This window comes from Hemitrygon akajei, chromosome 18 (genome assembly GCF_048418815.1).
Source record: "Hemitrygon akajei chromosome 18, sHemAka1.3, whole genome shotgun sequence".
Classification (NCBI taxonomy): Eukaryota; Metazoa; Chordata; class Chondrichthyes; order Myliobatiformes; family Dasyatidae; genus Hemitrygon; species Hemitrygon akajei.
Window position 1 is genome coordinate 42735353 of NC_133141.1, and position 22474 is coordinate 42757826.

The following is a 22474-nucleotide window of genomic DNA, read 5'->3' on the forward strand; positions in this document are numbered from 1 at the left end:
AGACCCTCCCCCCGAAACGTTGACTGCTCGTTTCCACGGATGCTGCCTGACCTGCTGAGTTCTTCCAGCTTGTTGTACATGTTGCTTTGACCCCAGCATCTGCAGTGTACTTTGTGTTTACATTTCACTATATGTTTTGATGTATATGTGACAAGTAAAGCTAATCTTTATTCTTTAAAATCAATTGGGATGATCATCAAAGTACCTGGACACTTTCAAATTGGGCTTTTTGCCAGTTTTTGAACAAAGATCTATTTTAGCTTTCAGTTTAATACTATTTGCAGTATTTATTTTTCTAATTATATTTGTCAAATATTTTCAAAAAGATAACCACAAATCTTTTGCATTTAATGGTAACAAATATAATTATCTGTGATTACTTTAATTGTGTTTTTGCAGTGGTGGAAAATTAGAAATAGGAAGCTTGTTATTGACAATGGAATTATTCAAAAGTAGAATCTAAGCTTTAAACTGAAGTTTCAGGTCAAAAGATTTTGGGAGGGATGCAAGATCTGCTTTATGCTTTTTTCGAGATATAGTTCCTTTTTTTAAAAAAAACACAACCACCAAGATTTGAGAACATTTAGATCATCAATGTTTAATGGCCAAATGCAGTGATTCATAATTTACCTTGGTTCATAAGAAATTTCCTGTTGACAGCTTTAATTTTATTTTTAAACTCTTTTGGGGTTCAGGTATGATGATTCAGTTGTGATTTGATAGTGTAGGTCACACTAGCAAAGTAAAAAGAATTTACTCTGCAGACAAGATGCTCATCTTTCTCTGATCCAAGAAAGACTTCTTGATAACAGAGCATAGCTTTTATATATTTTTTTAAAAAACGGACTGAGTATAGACCATATGCCCCTGCCCCTACCCCTCCCTGAGCCTTCTCCTTTTATCAAGGTCATGGCTTTACTTCTAATTTTGCCATTTTCCTTTACTGTTCCCATCTTCCTTGGTCCCTTGATATCCATTTAAAAATTGAATATAATTTTAACAAATATTGTAATTATTGTGGATTCTACTTCATATCATTGTTTTCTGATTTTTTTAAAATTATGGATAAATGATATGCACATGACTTTACTGGTAATCTTTTAAAAGTCTACACTTAATATTCATTATATCCTAAGTACGCTGCAAAGCCTCAATTACAGTTAAAGTGTAAATTAGTAAAGTTGACCTTAGTAGGGAAATTAGAACATGCACAATAAAGCAGGTGAGAGTTAAAGCATGTTGTGAGGACAGAGTTGAAGATGTTTCCTAATACATTTTGTGATGCTGTACTAAGCAGTAGCAGTGTACATGTGATCCAGAAGTGCTAGAGGGAGAACTTGAATCTCTAATTCATTGTTTTTCAGTACTTTAATTATTAACAAACATCTGTATTTGGACTTCACGCAAACAATTTCAGATTACTTATAAAGTTTGGCCAGGACAGTTGCAGCTACATGTTTCAACTCATATTTATATCAGTTTTATCATCAATAGGTTTGCCCTATGTTTTAATTAATAGTGAAGAGAGAATTAGAACTCTAAAATGTACTTGTATTGACGCCAAAATATTAGAAGTGTTATCATAGCTTGATATTCATTAATGGTCTTTTTCCTTAGATTGCTATATTTAATATTTTGACTGATCTCTACACTGCTATAGAAATGGGACTGTAGGGGATTCCTTCAATAGGTGGCTTCAACTACATGAAATAAAGGCACAGATAAATGGACATTTTTTGTAAAATGTCTTCCACAACGGCATTGTAGGCATTTTCCTATGCAGGATACATGTTTTTTTTAATCTGAAGTATTGCTTTCACAAAATGCAGCAAAAACATTAAAATATTTTCAATAACTATCAAGCAGTTGATACTATGTCAGTATCTTTTTGAAATAAGTAAAACAAATTTCCACTTCTGTGGCTGTCTCTAGCATGCACATCTTGGCGATGGCATTTTGATCTTTCTGATATTCTCATTTGAGATCTTCAGAAATATCCAACTTGCTTGAATGAACTTGCTCTTCATCTGTATTCATCAGCTTCCTTGTTCATTTTTGCTTTTCTCTGTATTCTCTGTATTTTCAAAGTTTAATGTATATTGTTTAAATTTTTTTAAGTTATGTTTTTTAATTTAATTTTCACCTTTTCCTTTTCTCCTGGTTCCTGGTTCCCCTGCATGCCACTAACTGATTTCATAGTATGTTAATTGATTTGTGAATTCAGGCTGAATTGCATCATCAGCAGATGTCTGATCCAGACCTACTTGAAGAATCATCTTCTCTGCTGGAGCCAAGTGAACTGGGACGTGGTGCCCCCCTCAGACTTGGGTAACTTAGCTTGCTATCTAAATATTTTGTGCTTCTAACTAGTTCCAGTCCTGTGAAGAAAAAAAATGTATGTTAGAATTATTTATTTAAGAAACATGAATAATAGCAAATGGTGATTAGTATTTTGGTTTTAGAAGAATTTAGACTGCAAGTAAGAATTTCAAGTGATTTGAATCAGAAATAATGGTTAAATAACTAAAATAGTTGGCCATTTTGCTCTTAATTCTAGCTCCTTTTTTTGCTCAAAATAAACTTCAGAAGTTAAAACCATTAAGTCATTTTTTATGACACAAGTATGTTCAAATATAATATCTGCAGCATTGCCAAATGTGCCTTAAAACTGGATGTTTTCCCAGCTACTTCTTGGGTTAAAGCAAAATAAGCCAAAGCTAGTGATATTTAGGGATTGGCAGATAATTGTTTTAAGATTGCCCATAGGTTAAGATAAGCAATTAACTTATTTAAGTTGCATCATCACCTTTCCACCTTTGCTTCATCTCTGTAACTTTCCTAGCCTTAGTTTTTGTGTATTGCTCTACGCTTATCTGGTCATGAGCTGGGCATTCTGCCCACATGCAGTAGAATTTCCTCTTTTCAGACCAAACATTTGATCACTTTGCTGATATCGCCTGTGGATTTTTAAAAATCATGATGCAGCATATTTTCTAACTTTGAAACACTCTTTGATGTAATCGATTTTGTGAAGCACTTTAAGGTGATTATAAATAAGGAAATAAGCCATATTTGACTGTTAATTTTCTTCTAGGTTCTGCATTGGGTAGGTGTGTGTCAGGTTCAGTAGTTAATGTAGTCTAACCAAACTTGGGGGTTGACATGCAAACAGGTAGTGTGCAGGATGCAGATAAATGTATACTTGTTCTTGAGGAAATAAAACGGAACTACCAGATTGAGACAAGGAAGGCTTAAAGTTAAGAAGTTGAACAAGTTAGTGGTTTTCAGGCTATTTTGAATAGGGGCCAAATACTAGGCAGTTCAAATGTATTTTCCTGGGCAAATGTAGAACAAATTGGTGTTGGGTGCACAAATGAAGGAAGCACAAATTAAATTTGTCAACTTTCAGAAGAGCTGTGGATCTGTACTTTATGCTGTGGCGCACGAATATGCATTCACAGTTTTAAATTGTGTAGATTTTGTAGATAATTGAGTGGACCTATTGCTTTTTGTGGCTTGGTAGCTCATTCCACCCTAACCCTCATGCATTTCCCTACTCAAAGTTGTGTGAAAATAGTGAACTGTTTGAATGGAGGGAGAAGCGCAGGATGAGGATAATTGCAGAGGAGTAAAGGAGCTGTACTGGAAATCAAAATTATTGTGGGTTGGGTGGGGGAATGTTGATTGAGAAGGAGAGCGAATAGAGAAATGAGGCTAGTGCCTCATTGGATTTATACCTTTCTAGGTGGCATGATGTGTATTTTTTCCTCATTTCTTTCCTCCTCCTCCCCTTCCCCCACCATCCATCTCCTCAATAGTCTTTTACATTAAATTGCTTGGAGTTTGAATTGGGAAGCAGCTATTACTTTTCTAATCTATCAGCTGGTGCATTCCAATTGTTTACCAATTTCATTTTTACTACAACTTTAGTATTATTTTGTTTTGGAAAGTTCATTGCTTTTGAAGAGGCCTGCATAAGCACATGAGTAAGATTTTGTAAACATCACATATATGCAAGAATTAAGTACCACATTATAAAACAAATTTCATGAGATTGGTTCAAAATAAGATGTATTCATCAATTGGCAAAGCTGAACTATTCAATATAATGTTCTTAAAGAAGCCAAAGATAGAAAAAAAATAGAAGCTAACGTTAGGAAAAATAGATATGATTTGTTAGATATAGATAGTTCACCATGAATTACTGTTTATATTTTGCAAATGTATGTTATGTAGCTTGTGACCATACATATTCCTATGTATAGCTTTGTTGCTGGTGTGATAAACCGAGAAAGAATCCCTACTTTTGAAAGGATGTTATGGCGAGTATGCAGAGGAAATGTTTTTCTTCGTCAAGCTGAAATTGAAAATCCCTTGGAAGATCCTTTAGCTGTAAGTAATAATTTTTAAAAATGACTGGTTCCATAACAGACTATAGAATTGATATTGAATTCAAATAATTGTCATTGCAGCATATATTTAGAGATACAGCCTGTGTGACCAGTTAACCTGCTAATCCATACGTCTTTGGAATATGGGAGGAAACGAGCACCTGGAGGAACCCACACTGTCACAGGGAGAACTTACAGACTCCTTGCAGACAGTGGCGGATATTGAACCTGAGTTGCTGGTGCTGTAATAATGTTGTGCTCACCAGTATGCTACTGTACCACCCAGTTTTAGTTCCAATAGGATTGACATTTCACTCCTAGGAATATTGAATTTTGATGCATGCTGTCTTGAGGGTACGCACAAGCATTATGTTGACAACCAGTAGTTTAACTGTACCTAATAAAAGGATCTTTGCTGATTGATATCTACAAGTTGTTTTGAGTGTAAAAGCAGATAAATGTCAGATAGTGGAAACGCCAATCTGTTTTATACACATTTCACATTTTATCAGCTTATGGTTTTATTTATAATTTTGATGGATAGATCAGTATTTGTCACATGTACAGTGGCATGCAAAAGTTTTGGCACCCCGGTCAAAATTTCTGTTACTGTGAATAGCTAAGCGAGTAAAAGATGACCTGATTTCCAAAAGGCATAAAGTTAAAGATTCTTTACTATTCTAAGTTCTTTACTATTTTATGCAAGATTACTTTTCTATTATCATCTTTTACAGTTTCAAAATAACAAAAAAGAAAAGGGCCCGAAGCAAAAGTTTGGGCACCCTGCACGGTCAGTACTTAGTAACACCCCCTTTGGCAAGTATCACAGCTTGTAAACGCTTTCTGCAGCCAGCTTTCAATTCTTTCAATTCTTGTTTAGGGGACTTTCGCCCATTTTTCCTTGCAAATGGCTTCTAGTTCTGTGAGATTCTTGGGCCGTCTTGCATGCACCGCTCTTTTGAGGTCTATCCACAGATTTTCGATGATGTTTAGGTCGGGGGACTGTGAGGTCCATGGCAAAACCTTGAGCTTGCGCCTCTTGAGGTAGTCCCTTTGTGGATTAGGATCATTATCCTGTTGTAGAAGCCATCCTCTTTTCATCTTCAGCTTTTTTACAGACTGTGTGATGTTTGCTTCCAGAATTTGCTGGTATTTAATTGAATTGATTCTTCCCTCTATCAGTGAAATGTTTCCCGTGCCATTGGCTGCAACACAAGCCCAAAGCATGATCGATCCACCCCCGTGCTTAACAGTTGGAGAGGTGTTCTTTTCAAGAAATTCTGCACCCTTTTTTCTCCAAACATACCTTTGCTCATTGTGGCCAAAAAGTTCTATTTGAACTTCATCAGTCCACAGGACTTGTTTTCAAAATGCATCAGGTTTGTTTAGATGTTCCTTTGTAAGCTTCTGACGCTGAATTTTGTGGTGAGGACGCAGGAAAGGTTTTCTTCTGATGACTCTTCCATGAAGGTCATATTTGTGCAGGTGTTGCTGCACAGTAGATAAGTGCACCACCACTCCAGAGTCTGCTAAATCTTCCTGAAGGTGTTTTGCAGTCAAACGGGGGTTTTGATTTGCCTGTCTAGCAATCTTACAAACAGCTCTCTCGGAAAGTTTTCTTGGTCTTCCAAACCTCAACTTGACCTCCACAGTTCCCGTTAACTGCCATTTCTTAATTACAGTATGAATTGAGGAAACGGCTACCTGAAAACACTTTGCTATCTTCTTATAGCTTTTTCCTGCTTTGTGGGCATCATTTATTTTAATTTTCAGAGTGCTAAGCAGTTGCTTAGAGGAGCCCATGGCTGCTGATTGTTGGGACAAGGTTTGAGGAGTCAGGGTATTTATAAAGCTTTGAAATTTGCATCACCTGGCCTTTCCTAACGATGACTGTGAACAAGCCATAGCCCTAACAAGCTAATCAAGGTCTGAGACCTTGGTAAAAGTTATCTGAGAACTCAAATGTCTTGGGGTACTCAAACTTTTCCATGGTGCTCCTTGCCTTTTTTCACTCTAAAATTGTACAAAACAAAAATAATACACTAATCTTGCTTAAAATGTTGAAAAGAATGTTTCACCTTTAACTTTATAGCTTTTGGAGATCAGGTCATCTTCTACTCACTTAACTATTCACAGTAACAGAAATTTTGACCGGGGTACCCAAACTTTTGCATGCCACTGTACATTGAAACATAAAATGAAATATGTCTTTTGTGTCAATGACCAGCACAATCCAAAGCTGTTGCTGTTTCTCATAGTTATTTTGAATATTTGAAAAAATAATATTTTGAATATATGTCTAGATTCGAGGAATGAATGTAGTCCACAGAATTAAGTTTGGTTTTGTGTTCGATAATCTACTTTGTGTTTAAGCACTATCTTTATATTAATTTTCTAATGATGGGTAATAAACATGGCTTTTTTACATGTATTGCCAGTTGTTTTATTATAAAAAGCTTACAGAATTAGTAACTACCCTAATGTATAAAGAGGACAGATAATACAAATTTTCTGCTTGTCTTTTACTGTAAAGGTGTTTAAATGTCCCTACATAATTTATCAACATATTATTCCAGTAAATGAGATGTGCAATAATTTAAATATTTTGTAATTCTAGTACAAGAGATTTCAGCTGAATGTGTTTACCATCTTTTTTAGGGTGGTCAGGTGGACAAGTCTGTTTTCATCATTTTCTTTCAAGGTGACCAACTGAAAAACAGGGTGAAGAAAATTTGTGAAGGGTGAGAATAGTAATTTGGTTGATAATATTCTGCATATGTTTAATTCCTGTTGCTTGTACATATGGCACTATATCAGTTATGCTGTAATGACATCTAATTACTTTAATGCCTGACATTTGTCAGTAATTGTCCTGAAGGTTGCCAAATTCATGATTTGTAGGTCTCAGTTAATAACTTTTTAAATCATCAACCTCCTTAATTTACCAAGTGAGGTCATAAAACTGGTTCTTTGTAGCTTCACTGTAAGATAATTTGTTATTAAGCTAAAATGTACTTGACCCCTCTCAGTGGTTTTTACTTGCTTACTATCCATTATGCCCTGGCATTTAAGGCAGCAATGAAGGTCTTCCATCTGTCTGTCCTTCGCCACTCAGATGTAGAAGGATTCTTCATTGCTGTTTCCATAACAGTTTTGTTTTACTAATCAGGGTTGTTAGCCCTGAGCTAAACTCCCGAACCTGGAGGACCGGTGGACCACTCTTAGTCAGGCCTCTACCCTTTGACCTGTTTGGCATGGGTGACACTACCAAGAGATAAAACAAAAAGCTCTGACTTCAGTCAACATGGCTCTCTGGGTCATCGAGGCATACAAGCCTCCAAACCATGGCAAGGTTGTGGTCCTCTTGGAGGTCTCTGGTTCAGAAGAGGAATATTTTTGATATCCTCTTTGCTGGTCAGTATGTGCGTGACTTGTGTGTCTGTACAGTGCAGTGTGGTTGACAGAATGTGTTGGAGTTCAGATGCTGGTGCATCTGATCTCCTGCTCTACTCCTGCACTGATTTTAGGGAATTCCAGATTGCACTGAGCTGAGAAACTGAGAACACTTTGTATCTGAAATCTTAACTGGTCTGGTACAGACCCATTCATTTAAATTGGGTTGGAAGGAAAGAGTAAATTATGCAGCTGTGTTTTTAAGTAATTTGAATAACTTAACCTTTTAGATAAATACACTTCTCAACATTCTAAAAATCTAAATTCTAAGGCATTTATTTTTAAATATTATTGGTCATTGGAGATGTTTGGAAATAATTGAAAACAGATTCAGACTATTGAGATAGAACCCATGGCCCTGTCCCGTTCTATCTCAGGAGATCAAAGATGAAGCTGGTAGATCTGTGCTTCATGGCACAGCTCTGGTAGTGAGACCTCTAGTTTAATCAATACAGTTAGTATAGGTCAGCATGGTTGGGTGGGAATTTAAGGCATGAGCCTAGTTAAGCAAAATTTGATCCATTATCAATGCTTGTGTTAACAAGAGCCTTAATCTTGTAGGTTCAGAGCATCCCTCTATCCCTGCCCAGAAACTCCTCAAGAACGAAAGGAAATGTTAGCTGGTGTAAACACACGAATTGATGATCTTCAAATGGTATTGTATTCAATTGTTGGGATAGTCAAGTCTCAGTTTTTGTACGATTTCTGCATGATTTGAAGGCATTTTACAACATAAGTTGACAAATACTACTTACTGCCTTTATGTGCTGAATGTCTTTGGCTTTCTAAATATGTATCAGCATAACTTTTCTATGATAGCCTTATGCTATTTTCTATACTGTTCTATTGACCAGAATTTAATTGTTGCTCCATTTTTTGCTTCTGCAGGTCAATTCATTGACCCAGACTTTAAAATGCCCTTAATTCCATTACAAATTTGAGTCAGTTTTACATGTTTGAAGACTGCAAGCGCATTTATAATATGCCTGACTTTACATTCAATGATGTATTCAGTATTAAAAGAGCATTAAAACTACAGGCCATCCCCCAATTAAGAACACCCGACTTATGGACACCCCCTCAAATGACTGAGCTCAGAGTTTGTTCCTACAAACTAAAGTATGTATGTCTGTCTGTCTGTACAAGTGACAAAACAACTTCCCCTTTTCTCTCCTCCTTTACTAATTGTTCTTGTGTTTTTAGTGCCATTTATTACAATACTATAAAGGTCTAGTTACTATATCGACTGACTTTTGTGTATTTTTCAACTTTCTGACAAAATCTATGGATGAATGTCTGTAAAAGTAGAATCGATTCATTATCGGGGATGTCCTGTACTGTTTTCTTTAGCTAATGACACAAGGCTATGATTTTCTGTTTCAGAAAGGTTTGTTTGTTTTGAGAATTAAATTACAACTCTTGTGTTTTCATCTTTTTCAAGTGTTTTTAGCTTCTTTTGTTCCCTTAGCTTTGTCATTTCTTATCATTAGCTAGATGGGTTCTTCAATGCAATGTAGAGTGAGTAGTTACAGATCTACTGTTTCAGCAAAGATTATCAGTTCTGTATATTCAAAAATGTATTTTTGTCATCTCTAGGTTTTAAATCAGACAGAGGATCATCGTCAGAGGGTACTGCAGGCAGCTTCGAAGAGTATTCGTGTATGGTTTATTAAAGTACGGAAAATGAAGGCAATTTACCATACCCTGAATCTCTGCAACATTGATGTCACGCAAAAGTGTTTAATTGCAGAGGTCTGGTGTCCAGTTTCTGATTTGGATTCAATTCAGTTTGCCCTTCGAAGGGGTACGGTAAGTCGCTGTTAATGCTAATTCAAGTTCAGAAATATACATTGCTCATTAGATCTATTAAACTTACCTGCTTCCTAGACACAACGATTTGTAGTGATTCTGAGATTCATGGCAAAAATGCTGAAATGGTTTCTGAAAGGAGGAGCCTAATTTTGTTGATTTATGTTTTTCTTCCTGGAATATACTCACACTGTTTAATAATTACAATTAATGTAGGTCTAAATTGTGATTGTGTAATTACAGTCTGTGGTCTGCTCATGTCTAAGAAAGTGTGGACAGGAAGTGAAATATGGATCCTGCCGACTCTGCATCATGGTGTGCTCTAGTTGCCAACTGGGCCTCAGTGCAATATGGAGTCCTCTCCTCTGAAAATTTGGGGCAAAGTTTACCAGCTTGAAACACTTGGAGACAATAAAACTGAAATACATTTTTTAAGAAGCATAAAATAATATTAAAATTGTTAAACATTGACTAAATAATTTGACTTTTCTGTTGCCTAAATTGTATGCTTGAAACCAATAGAATTAGGGATTATCCAAAATACTCTGTTTTGGGAAACAAAAGATTGCATTTGAGGGGAGCATGAAATAATATTAAAATTGTTAAACATTGACTAAATAATTTGACTTTTCTGTTGCCTAAATTGTATGCTTGAAACCAATAGAATTAGGGATTATCCAAAATACTCTGTTTTGGGAAACAAAAGATTGCATTTGAGGGGAGCATGAAATAATATTAAAATTGTTAAACATTGACTAAATAATTTGACTTTTCTGTTGCCTAAATTGTATGCTTGAAACCAATAGAATTAGGGATTATCCAAAATACTCTGTTTTGGGAAACAAAAGATTGCATTTGAGGGGAGCATGAAAAATAATATAAGAGAATGCTGGAAATGTTTTTCAGGTCAGACAACATGCTGCTTGGCTGATGAGTAATTTCAGCATTTTTTACATTTCAGTAACTTTTGGGTCTCTGTGCTTCACACTATTAAAACTGGAGAAATTGCTGGATCTCCATCCATGTGCTGTGAAATTCAGACACTCAACATTGGTCTGATATTATTTTTAAATGTTTTTTCTATTTAGTCTTTTTGTTTCAACCAATTGAGCCCTTCTGGAGATGAATGGTTTTTTTTACAAGCTTGTTCTGAGCAGTGATGAGTAAAAAGCACTTTGTAATTAATCCTTTGTGGTAAGTTATTTTGAAATCTTATTTCACTAATTCCAGTTATGGCTCTCTGCTTATTCAAGGGAGGATCATATCTTCAGATGCTTTGTCTGTTAGTTATTATACATGGGCTATTTGCCACAGTAACGGGAACAAACAAATGGGAGCAAAACAAAAACCTTTTGAAAACGGATGTTTGTGCAATTTTACTTTTCATTACAGCTTCTGTTCTCTTCTTTCTTCTCCATTCTTTTGGCAGAAAAACTGTTGGCACCACAGAGGAGTTTAGAAACTTCACTGTGTATTCTTAGCTTGAATGTATTCAGTTCTATATACAGTCGGCCCTCCTTATCTGCGAATTCCGCATCCACGAATTCAACCAACTGCGAATCGCGAAAACCCGGAAGTGTTCTTCCAGCACTTGTTGTTTGAGTGTGTACAGACTTTTTTCCCTTGTCATTATTCCCTAAACAATGCAGTATAACAACTATTTTACATAGCATTTACATTGTATTAGATACTATAAGTAACCTAGAGATGATTTAAAGTATACAGGAGGATGTGCGTGGGTTATCGTGGATCGGGATAAAAAAAATCAGAAATTCTCTTACTAAGTAAGTCGGAACAGGTACATCCGGTATTATTTAGCATCAGTTAGTCAAATGTTTGTCTTAGTATATAGATAGAAAGGTAAAATATGCCTTTTTATGCATATAAAACACTTAAGAACGTATGTTTCAGCGCCGGACTCGGGAACGGAAGTTCCTGAGTTCGATCTAGTGACAGACCGCTCCCGAGTGCGCTCTCCTCTGTGCCGGGTTGATGTGGAAGATCAAAAACCCCAAAACCCAATAATTAAACCACTGTGTTGCTTAGTAATAATTGTAGCTTTCATCGGGGCAGAGCCTTTCTCACTTTATCCTTTAAAATTGTTCCGATCGTTAACTGACGTAGCCTAATGCTTTTCCAATGACCGATGGCGTTTCACCTCTTTCCGATTACTTTATTATTTCCATTTTATTTTCAATCGTGATTATTTTCGTGAACAGAAACACTGTGGATTCAGAGCTCTGCCGCCGGGTCCTAATGTCCACTGCACCGATACAGGCTAAATAAGGTCTGGGGTTCTGCAGGGTCCTAAGGTCCACTGCATTAAGCCAGGAACCAATCCCTCATGAATAAGGAGGGCCAACTGTATTCAATTAATTACCTTAATAAACTAGAAGTCACTTTGTTTTAACCTTGTGTTCAAACTTGGCTTGTGTTTATAATGGCACTGAAGAAGCTATACAATCCATATCTTTTGCCTATTGATTTATAGAGAATTCCTTAACGTTGTGGTTTTAAGCAATGTTTTCTTTCCATTCAGGAGCGCAGTGGATCTACAGTTCCATCCATCTTAAATAGGATGCAAGCCAGCCAGACACCACCAACTTATAACAAGACAAACAAATTTACTTACGGCTTTCAAAACATTGTGGATGCATATGGAATTGGAACTTACAGGGAAATTAATCCTGGTAAGAAACTGCATTGAGCTGTCGATGTTTCAGATCGGAATGTTTCAAGTTTTTTATTTAGTAAAGCCTACTTTTGTTGTCTTTTTTCCCCACAGCTCCATATACAATTATAACCTTTCCTTTCCTCTTTGCTGTTATGTTTGGGGATTTTGGCCATGGTGTTCTGCTGACTTTATTTGCTGTGTGGATGGTTTTGAGAGAAAGCCGAATATTGTCACAGAAGATTGAAAATGAGGTATTCTTTGTACCAATAGTAACTGAATCAAGAATTGTAATTTTCTGATGTTTTCTGGGGACTTGAAGATGATAGTAATTACTTAAATGTTTTGTGATTTTTGTTGAGTCGTAGGGTGCAGAAACAGGCCCTTTGACTCACCACATCCATGGTGAACCTTTGCTCATCTACACTAATCCCATTTGCTTGCATAAGGACCTTATCCTTTTTTTTTCTTGCCTATTTAAGTGCCGTCTCAATGTCTCTTAAACATAATGATTAGATCTGACTTCACTATCACCTCCAGCCACAAAATCCAGATATCAACCACACTATATTTAAGAAAAACATAACTCTCAAAGTTCTATATATGTACTGAATAATTACCAGCATGTTTTTTGTTCATCGGTACATATGAAAAGAAGATAGAAATATTAATTCATTGGTAATTTATACCAATAGTAAGATGTTCAAGCTGTTTTCAGTTGTGTTGTGGGTAACAACAATCGATGTGGTTACTGTTGTTCCAGTTTTAAATTGAGCTTCATTCCTAACAGATCTTCAGCACCATTTTCAGTGGACGCTACATTATTTTACTGATGGGAATTTTCTCTGTGTATACGGGGCTCATATATAATGACTGCTTTGCAAAGACTCTCAATATGTTTGGTTCAGCATGGAGTGTTAGATCAATGTTTCACCCATATGGAAATTGGACGTAAGTATTGCAAAAAGACCTTCAAGGTTGTTTTTTTTTACATTGCTTCATTATGAGTTCTTTGTGCTTACACCACAAAACAAATTTGTACTGGGAAAATATTGCATAGCAATATAAAGTTTTAACATTAAACAGTGAAGTGGGTATTATACTAGGATCCAGAAACTTAAGAGAAATATATAATTTAAGTTTGGTGAAACTAGATTAAAGGTTTATTTAATATTTTAATTGACAATTGTTCAAGCCATCAATAGACTATTCTAACATTTCTGTAATTAGAAAGCTATTAGCTGAAACCTGAAGGCCAATAACCAATTTGTTTAATTGTTTAAATAATACATGGCCCAAGTGACAAAGAAAATATATTAAAATGTCTTTACAATTCAGAGCTGACATATTTTGCATGATTCAAAAAAAACCCACAATGCTTTCTGCAAGTTGTACTCTGTATAAAATATTTAAAATTAACATTTTAATTGCTCTAACTGCCCAGTAGTATTACCACAATTACTCATTGATGTTCATAAGTATATCTTGAGATTGTGAAAGACTCCATATAAATGCAAGTATTTTTAATTTGATTTAATGCCATGAATTTTAACACTCTGGCTTCACCATTAGTGAAACAAAAATGCAGTTTTAGATGATGTTTCATAACTGTAATCTTTTGTAGAGAGGAAACCCTTCAAGGCAATCAAAATCTTCAGCTAGACCCTGCCCATCCCAATGTCTTCAAAGGGCCATATCCGTTTGGAATAGATCCTGTAAGTTGTATTTTTATTAAAATTTAATCATAAATGGAAAATGAATTTGGTCTGCCATTTGACTGCTTTGGAAGTGTTGGACTAGTGACTTTATGTAGTGAACTATCTTGAATTGTTGTTCAGAAAATAAACTGGATAAGCTACCTTAATGTAGATGGTACAAGAAATGGTAAAATTTAAAGTCTCCTGTCGCAGGCACCTAGCCCTCTGACTCTTGAAAATCTTTCTGCCATTTGCAAGGTTGAGAGAAAAATGCAGTGCTCTTAATTTGCTTGGATGAATGCATTTCCAACAGTATTTAAGAGCCTTGATGCCATACTTAGCAAAGCATTTCACTTAATTTGCACCTCATTCAACACTAAATGTGTACTACCTTCAGCTCCTGTGGAAGTATTCATCATTTACAAAATAAATTGCAGTTACTTGTCTAGACTACCTGCAGTCTTGTTTACTAAGAAAGTCAAAGGGAGTACATGCAGTGGGACATCTTGATTTTAAATTTCCCCTTCAAATTCCACGATGCTGATTTGAATGTATATTGCAGCAAGGCTTCATTGCGGGGGCTGAAGCATTTCTCAAGGGTATTTATGGATTGGCCTTTCCTGTCATGCCCACACCCCACAAATGAATAAAAATCACTTAAATCTTTCAAATTTACCTTTGACTTGGAACCCTAAATTAGTTTGTCTGGACAAATCTAGAGAATAGGTTGAGTTAACTTGGTCTTTTCTTCTTGGAGCGACGGAGGATGAGAGGTGACCTGATAAAGGTGTACAAGATAATGAGGTTAGTCAGAGGCTTTTCCCCAGAGCTGAAATGGCTAGCATGAGAGGGCATAATTTTAAGGGGCTTGGAGGTAGGTACAGAGGAGATGTCAGGGGTAAGTTTTTTTTACACAGAGTGGTGAGTGCATGGAATGGACTGCCGGCGACGGTAGTGGAGGTGGAAACGATAGGATCTTTTAAGAGACTACTGGATGGCTACATGGAGCTTAGAAAAATAGAGAGCTATGGGTAAAGCCTAGGTAGTTCGAAGGTAGGGACATGTTCAGCACAGCTTTGTGGGTTGAAGGGCCTGTATTATGCTGTATGTTTTCTATGTTTCTAAATCATGAAGGTTCTGGAAGGAAATGTAACAGTGTAAACATATTGGATAGATCTGCTTAAAGTCAAGGAGGTTTAACTGTGCAAATGCAATTCTTTGCTGTACAGCATGAAAACCAATAATTTGCAAACTCTGCTATGCACGAAAGAATGGATGTTTTTAATGCCATTGCTCACTTGAGAGAAAACTCCGATTCAGCACTATTTTAATTAACATCGACTAATGAATAAATACAATTTTTTTTAGATCATAAACAGAAAATACAGGTGATGAATGGGTAGAGAATGATTCAGATTAAGGTCCCATCATCAGAACTAAGAGGGAAAGGAAATGGATGTTTTCAGTCCTATGCAAAGACTAGAAGAGGAAAGGACCTAACGATAACATTTTACTTGTTAGACTTTTTGGGCAGTTCATTTTGTGTTAATTCTTCTAGCCAAGTCTATTAGAAAATTCATTGTTTTCTCATAAAATTATTTTTGTGCATAAAGCAGAATCATAGAAGATAGATTCCGATGAATATGTTTCTTCACTGCTTTTGACCTCACCCTTCCAGAATAAATGATTTCCATGTCCTGGCTTTAGCCACTTTTTTTTAACCTGATGACCAGTTCCACCTCTTCTGAATTTTGGGTCTAAGGGAAAGAAAATAGTTAGCCAAATATTTGGTCTTAACCCTGAAGATTAATAGATTTTATATTTTATTTAGATATGGAATATTGCTACAAACAAACTTACATTTCTGAACTCCTTCAAGATGAAGATGTCTGTGATTTTGGGTGTCATCCATATGGCCTTTGGAGTGTCTCTCAGCCTTCTGAATTATATGTGAGTCCGAATACATAAGGAATAGAAAAGAAGTTTGATCTGTTGAAGTGATTTTCAAGCAGATTTTGAAGTGTCACTTCATTAAATGTTTAATAATGAAGATTGACATTTCCAAATACTCAATGCATGGGACAGAATTTCTTAAAACTGATATTTGGCCCCTGTATGGAGTTCTGGCAACCAAAGGATCAAATGAAGCTAATCATCTGATTTATTATAATTATAAAACTAATGACAGTCCTGGGGGTTTACAACATTGATCTTTCTGTGGGGTGGGAAGGGAGGTAGAGGTTGTTGGTGGTAGTGATTCATGGTGGATTTGAGTTCTTTTTGTCAAGTTTTAGTAAGCTTTTACATGTCAATTCAAATTTGAACCATCATTTAGGTTGACTTCCATAGTTTACTAATCTATTTAAATGGCTCAATAAGGTATAAATTTGACCAACCAAAGTTATGACTTGAAACTTATGACTTTATTCCATCTCTGCACCCTCTCAGGATGGACTACAGTTATTATCACTGGCATGTTAAGTATTGATTTATTTTTCAGTAAGACCATAAGCTATGGGAGCAGAATTGGACCATTTGGTCCAATGAGTCTGCTACGCCTTTGCATTATGTTATTATCCCTTTCAATCCCAGTACATTCTATTTATGTTAATACACCAAAGTATGGGTACAGGTAATTTATAAGCTTATTGATTTCAGTGTTTGCAATTAGCTGTTAAATAATGTAAAAGTACAAACATTGAATATTTCTAATTTTTCATGTTATTTGTTTTCTCTGCTTTATTCTTAGATATTTTAAAAAACCACTGAACATCTATTTTGGCTTTATCCCTGAAATGGTATTTATGCTGTCTTTGTTTGGCTATCTTGTTATTCTCATCTTCTACAAGTGGACTGCTTATGATGCCAGCACTTCAAGAGATGCTCCCAGTCTTCTCATTCACTTCATCAATATGTTCCTCTTCAGCTATAATGATAAAACAATGAAATATCTATACAAGGGTCAGGTATGGAATTATGGAAATGTACTTATGCAATATTTCTGCATAGCAGTTTGAAATCAATAGCTTCCAGTTTTGAATATAAAATACTGTGGTGACCCACTTTCTGCGCAGGCGAACTGGCTCACAAATAGCCAGCGCACGGGGGGAGACTTTGGTAATGCACCTCCGATGTCATTTCAGGGATTTAAATACCAGCACCGCGAAGTTTGAATAAACTAGTCTGGAAACGACTTACCGACTGCGTGTCGTTATTTCAGCGCTGTGTGTAGCACATCGCTGCATTGGTGACCCTGATGGTCCAAACGGGATTTGGACCAAAGATGACCGACTCTTCATCTGTTCACGCAGTTTTGCTCAAACTGCCGACTTTCTGGACGCTGCGACCACGCGTGTGGTTTAGCCAAGCAGAAGCCCAGTTCCAGATTCGGCAGATATCCTCTGATTCCACGCGTTACTACCATGTGGTGAGCGCCCTTGACCAGCAGACGGCCGCCCAGGTTGCGGATTTCATACAGTCGCCCCCGGAAGAAGGCAAATATGAAGCATTCAAAGCGCTGCTCATTGGGACCTTTGGCCTCTCACGGCGTGAGCGGGGTGCCCGCCTGCTTCACCTGGACAGTTTGGGAGACAGACTGCCGTCACCATTGATGAACGAGATGCTGTCCCTGGCTGACGGACACAAGCCCTGCCTCATGTTCGAGCAAGCGTTCCTGGAGCAACTGCCCGGGGACATACATCTGCTGTTGGCCGACGCAGATTTCAGTGACCCCCGGTAGGTGGTGGCCCGGGCAGACGTGCTGTGGAAAGCCAAGAGGGAGAGCGTGGCGTCCGTCGGTCAGATTACCAGGCCACGCGCCCAACAGCAGACCAGACCAGGCCCGGCGAGGGAGCGCACACAACACAGAGGCAGGAGTGAGGAAGACAGTGAACAGTGGTTTTTCTACCACCAGAGGTGGGGCACAAAAGCCCGCCATTGTCACCCGCCCTGCAAGGGCCAGGGCCAGGGCCAGCTGCCGCTAATGACTATGGCGGCTGGCCACCAGGACAGCCTCTTGTACATCTGGGACAAACGGTCGGGATGCCGCTTCTTGGTCGACACCGGAGCGGAGATCAGCGTCTTGCCCCTGACGTGGTACGACACCCACAACAGGAAACCAGGACCCACCCTGAGGGCCGCAAACAGCAGCATGATACGGACCTATGGCACCCACACAGTGCAGCTGCAGTTCGGCACCAGCCGGTTCATGTGGGACTTCACACTGGCTGCCGTGGCCCAACCACTCCTGGGGGCGGACTTCTTGCGAGCTCACAGCCTACTGGTCGACTTGCAAGGGAAAAGACTGGTACATGCCGAGACTTTCCAGACGTTCTCCCTGGGTGAAGCCAAGTTGCCGGCCCCACACCTGGACTCCATCACGCTGTTGGACAACGAATTCACCAGAATCCTGGCAGACTTTACATCGATTCTGGCACCGCAGTTCACGGCAGCCATGCCTAGACACGGGGTACAGCATGACATTCCGACCCAGGGACCACCCCTCCACACCCGCGCACGAAGGCTCCCCCCGGAAAAGCTCCGCCTGGCAAAGGAGAAGTTCAAGAGGATGGAGGAATTGGGGATCGTATGGAGGTCCGACAGTCCATGGGCCTGCCCCCTGCACATGGTGCCCAGAGCAGCCGGGGGTTGGACACCATGCGACGACTACCGCAGACTGAACGAGGCTACCACTCCAGACCGCTACCCCGTGCCGCACATACAGGACTTTGCAGCAAACCTGCATGGGGCAAGAATCTTTTCCAAAGTAGACCTCGTCCGGGGATACCATCAAATCCCGGTGCACCCTGAAGACATCCCCAAAACAGCACTCATCACCCCGTTCAGCCTGTTCGAGTTCCTCCGAATGCCGTTCGGCCTGAAGAATGCCGCACAGACGTTCCAGCGGCTAATGGTGCGGTGGGACGCGACCTGGACTTTGCGTTCATCTATTTGGACGACATCCTTATAGCCAGCAGTAGTTGTCAGGAGCATCTGTCCCACCACCGCCAGCTCTACTCCCGCCTGAGTGATTTCGGCCTCACGATCAACCCGGCCAAATGCCAGTTCGGTCTCGATACCATCGACTTCCTGGGCCACAGGATTACCAAAGACGGGGCAACACCTTTGCCCGCCAAGGTAGACGCGATCCGCCACTTTGCCCAGCCGAACACGGTCAAAGGCCTGCAGGAGTTCATTGGTATGGTGAACTTCTACCACTGTTTCCTCCCCTCAGCAGCCCGTATCATGCGCCCTTTGTACACCCTGATGTCGGGTAAAGGCAAGGACATTACTTGGGACGAGGAGGCCGAGGTCGCTTTCGTTAAAGCCAAGGAAGCCTTGGCAGATGTCGCGATGCTGGTGCACTCCAGAACAGACGTTCCGACCGCCCTCACGGTGGACGCATCCGACACAGCAGTCGGTGGGGTGCTGGAGCAGCTCATCGAGGGGCGCTGGCAAACCCTGGTGTTCTTCAGCAAGTACCTACGACCACCCGAACTCAAGTACAGTGCTTTCGACCGGGAGCTGTTGACACTGTATCTGGCAATCCGGCATTTCAGGTACTTCTTGGAAGGCAGGCCGTTCGCCGCGTTCACGAACCACAAACCGTTGACCTTTGCGTTCACGAAGGTGTCCGATCCCTGGTCGGCTCACCAGCAGCAACATCTGTCCTACATCTCCCGAGTACACGACGGACATCCAGCATGTCTCGGGGAAGGACAACATCGTGGCGGATGCACTCTTCAGACCAGCTGTCCAGGCTCTGTCCCTGGGGGTGGACTATGCAGCATTGGTGGAGGCGCAGCAGGCAGACGACGAGATTCCCAGCTACAGGACCACAGTCTCGGGTTTGCAGCTGCAGGACTTTCTCGTAGGCCCAGGTGATAGGACCCTCCTGTGCGACGTGGCTACCGGCCAACCTCGCTCCATCGTCCCGGCAGCCTGGAGACGGTGAGTTTTCTACTCCATACACGGTTTGGCGCACCCATCTATCAGGACAACCGTCCGGCTGGTCTCCAGCAAGTTCGCGTGGCACGGACTTCGCAAGCAGGTCAGTGAATGGGCCAGAACGTGCGTGCAGTGCCAAACAGCCAAGGTGCAGCGGCACACTAAAGCCCCGCCGCAGCAGTTCGAACCCACTCACCGGAGGTTCGACTACATTCATGTGGATGTCGTGGGCCCCCTACCAGTGTCCCGAGGAGCGCGGTACCTCCTAACGATGGTAGACCGGTTCACGAGGTGGCCAGAGGCGGTCCCGCTCACCGACACATCTGCCGATTCCTGCGCCCGAGCACTGATTGCAAGCTGGGTAGCATGCTTCGGGGTACCGGCCCACATTACCTCCGACAGAGGCGCCCAGTTCACCTCCAGCCTGTGGTCGGCTGTGGCCAGCCTGTTGGGAACGCAGCTGCACCACACTACTGCCTACCACCCACAGTCGAACGAACTGGTGGAACGCTTCCACAGTCACTTGAAGTCGGCTCTCATGGCCCGCCTGAGAGGACCTAACTGGGTGGACGAGCTTCCCTGGGTCCTGCTTGGAATTCGTACAGCGCCCAAAGAGGATCTGCACGCCTTGTCGGCCGAGTTGGTGTACGGCGCGCCCCTGGCCGTCCCGGGAGAGTTCATACCAGCCCCAAGGGGGCAAGAGGAAGAACCCACAGCAGTCCTGGACAGGCTACGCGAAAGGCTCGGCAACCTGGCCCCCGTACCAACTTCACAGCACGGACGGACCCCGACCCATGTACCCAAAGACCTGCAGAACTGTAAGTTTGTGTTTGTACGAAGGGGCGGACACCGGGCACTGCTACAGCGGCCGTACGAGGGGCCGTTCAAGGTGATCAACGACAACGGGTCCACATTCGTGCTGGACATTGGGGGGAAAGAGGAGGTTTTCACGGTGGACTGACTCAAACCAGCCCATGTGGACTTGGCGCAGCCGGTCGGGGTTCAGGCACCACGGTGCAGAGGCAGACCTCCCAAACAGAGGCTGATCCAGACTGTGGACATTGGGGGGGGGGTTATGTGACGACCCACTTTCTGCGCAGGCGAACCGGCTCACAAATAGTCAGCGCGCGGGGGGAGACTTTGGTAATGCACCTCCGACGTCATTTCCACCCGGAGAGGGCGGGCGCAAGGGATTTAAATACCAGCACCGCGAAGTTTGAATAAACTAGTCTCGAAACGACTTACCGACTGCGTGTCGTTATTTCAGCGCTGTGTGTAGCACATCACTACAATACATTCTTACAAATGTATTTCTTGCTTACAAAGTTAAATTGACATGTCTGTGCAAAAAGTTGAAACAAACCGATACTTTCTCTACTGCACTCTATCTTCTAATTGGGAAAAACTAAGGTTTAACAGACAAATAATTAATCAGAGTTTCTGTTTTGTCCACAGCAAGGTTTGCAGTCCTTTTTGGTAATCGTAGCTCTGCTGTGTGTTCCATGTATGCTTGTGGTGAAACCATTGGTGCTGCGTCATCAGTATTTGAGAAAAAAGAACTTGGTAAGCATTCATGTTTCCAAGTTCAAATTGTTTTTGTCCGTGGGATAGTAGTAACTGTACTTTAGTATTGTATTTAATTTCCTGTTCTGGGGCAGATTGGCACTTAGAAAATAAATCTCTTTCTCTACCTCTTAATATTCCAACATTAAATTACTGATATTAGTGCAACTGAGTTAAACTAATATATAGTTAATGTGCAAATGTTGTAGTGGTGAAACAGATTAACAGTTTATCTCAAATGTATTGGCTAAGACTGGTAAGGAAAAAATCATTTATTAGGTTGTGCACCCATTGTCCACAATAGGGGAAATACTACTTTCCCACATTAATGGTATGTTCTTGACTTAGTGGGTGAGTAATGTTCCATTTTTCAAAATGACTTATTTCAATACTGAATGCAAAATCAAATTCCATTTGAAGTGTGGATTCGCATTCCTCTATTCAATTTGTGGTTAATATTTGCATGTTAATGTAAATGTATGCAGATGTTTACATAGAGAATATTTTTCTGTTGTGAACAACAGCATTTGGCATCACAGCTTTTTTTACTTGGTAAAAATAATTTCCGTTGAATAGTATATATTATTGCAAAGTGTAGCGCTTTGCCTTAATTAGGCTTTAATCTCATTACTCGTCCAAAGGTTTGTTGGATTATATAGCGAACAAGGGAATGGGAAGTAAAAAGCTGAGGTGTTCAGCATGATAAAGCTTGGGTAGGGCATTTTGAAAAGTGAGTGCGATTAGAAAATACTTGAAGTACTCAGGGCAGAGAACATAAGCTGAGAAAGTTAACATATTAGCAGTTCCCTAGAACTTGGGGGAGGGTGTGAGATGGAGTGATGGAGGTTTATTGGATGAAACTGAGCCCACTGCTGAAAAGTTAATTTGGATCTTAATGTCGAAATACAATTGTGGAAAGATTATTTAATCATTATATCTCATTT

General features: G+C 40.0%; 1 protein-coding gene across 9 annotated transcripts in view; it reads left to right on the forward strand.

Moving 5' to 3' along the window:
• LOC140741361 (V-type proton ATPase 116 kDa subunit a 1) overlaps positions 1 to 22474 on the forward strand; it is a 59282-nt gene that overhangs the window by 16584 nt on the left and 20224 nt on the right. For 7 of the 9 annotated variants that reach the window (XM_073071506.1, XM_073071504.1, XM_073071509.1 and 4 more), the window contains exons 6-17: positions 2225 to 2328; positions 4266 to 4392; positions 7050 to 7132; positions 8406 to 8499; positions 9441 to 9653; positions 12193 to 12343; positions 12439 to 12578; positions 13115 to 13275; positions 13949 to 14039; positions 15853 to 15971; positions 16771 to 16987; positions 21423 to 21530. In XM_073071506.1, coding sequence (XP_072927607.1) covers positions 2225 to 2328; positions 4266 to 4392; positions 7050 to 7132; positions 8406 to 8499; positions 9441 to 9653; positions 12193 to 12343; positions 12439 to 12578; positions 13115 to 13275; positions 13949 to 14039; positions 15853 to 15971; positions 16771 to 16987; positions 21423 to 21530 — 1608 coding nt within the window. The remainder of the gene's footprint in view (positions 1 to 2224; positions 2329 to 4265; positions 4393 to 7049; positions 7133 to 8405; positions 8500 to 9440; positions 9654 to 12192; positions 12344 to 12438; positions 12579 to 13114; positions 13276 to 13948; positions 14040 to 15852; positions 15972 to 16770; positions 16988 to 21422; positions 21531 to 22474) is intronic. The other 2 variants (XM_073071510.1, XM_073071511.1) reach the window with 1 other exon arrangement.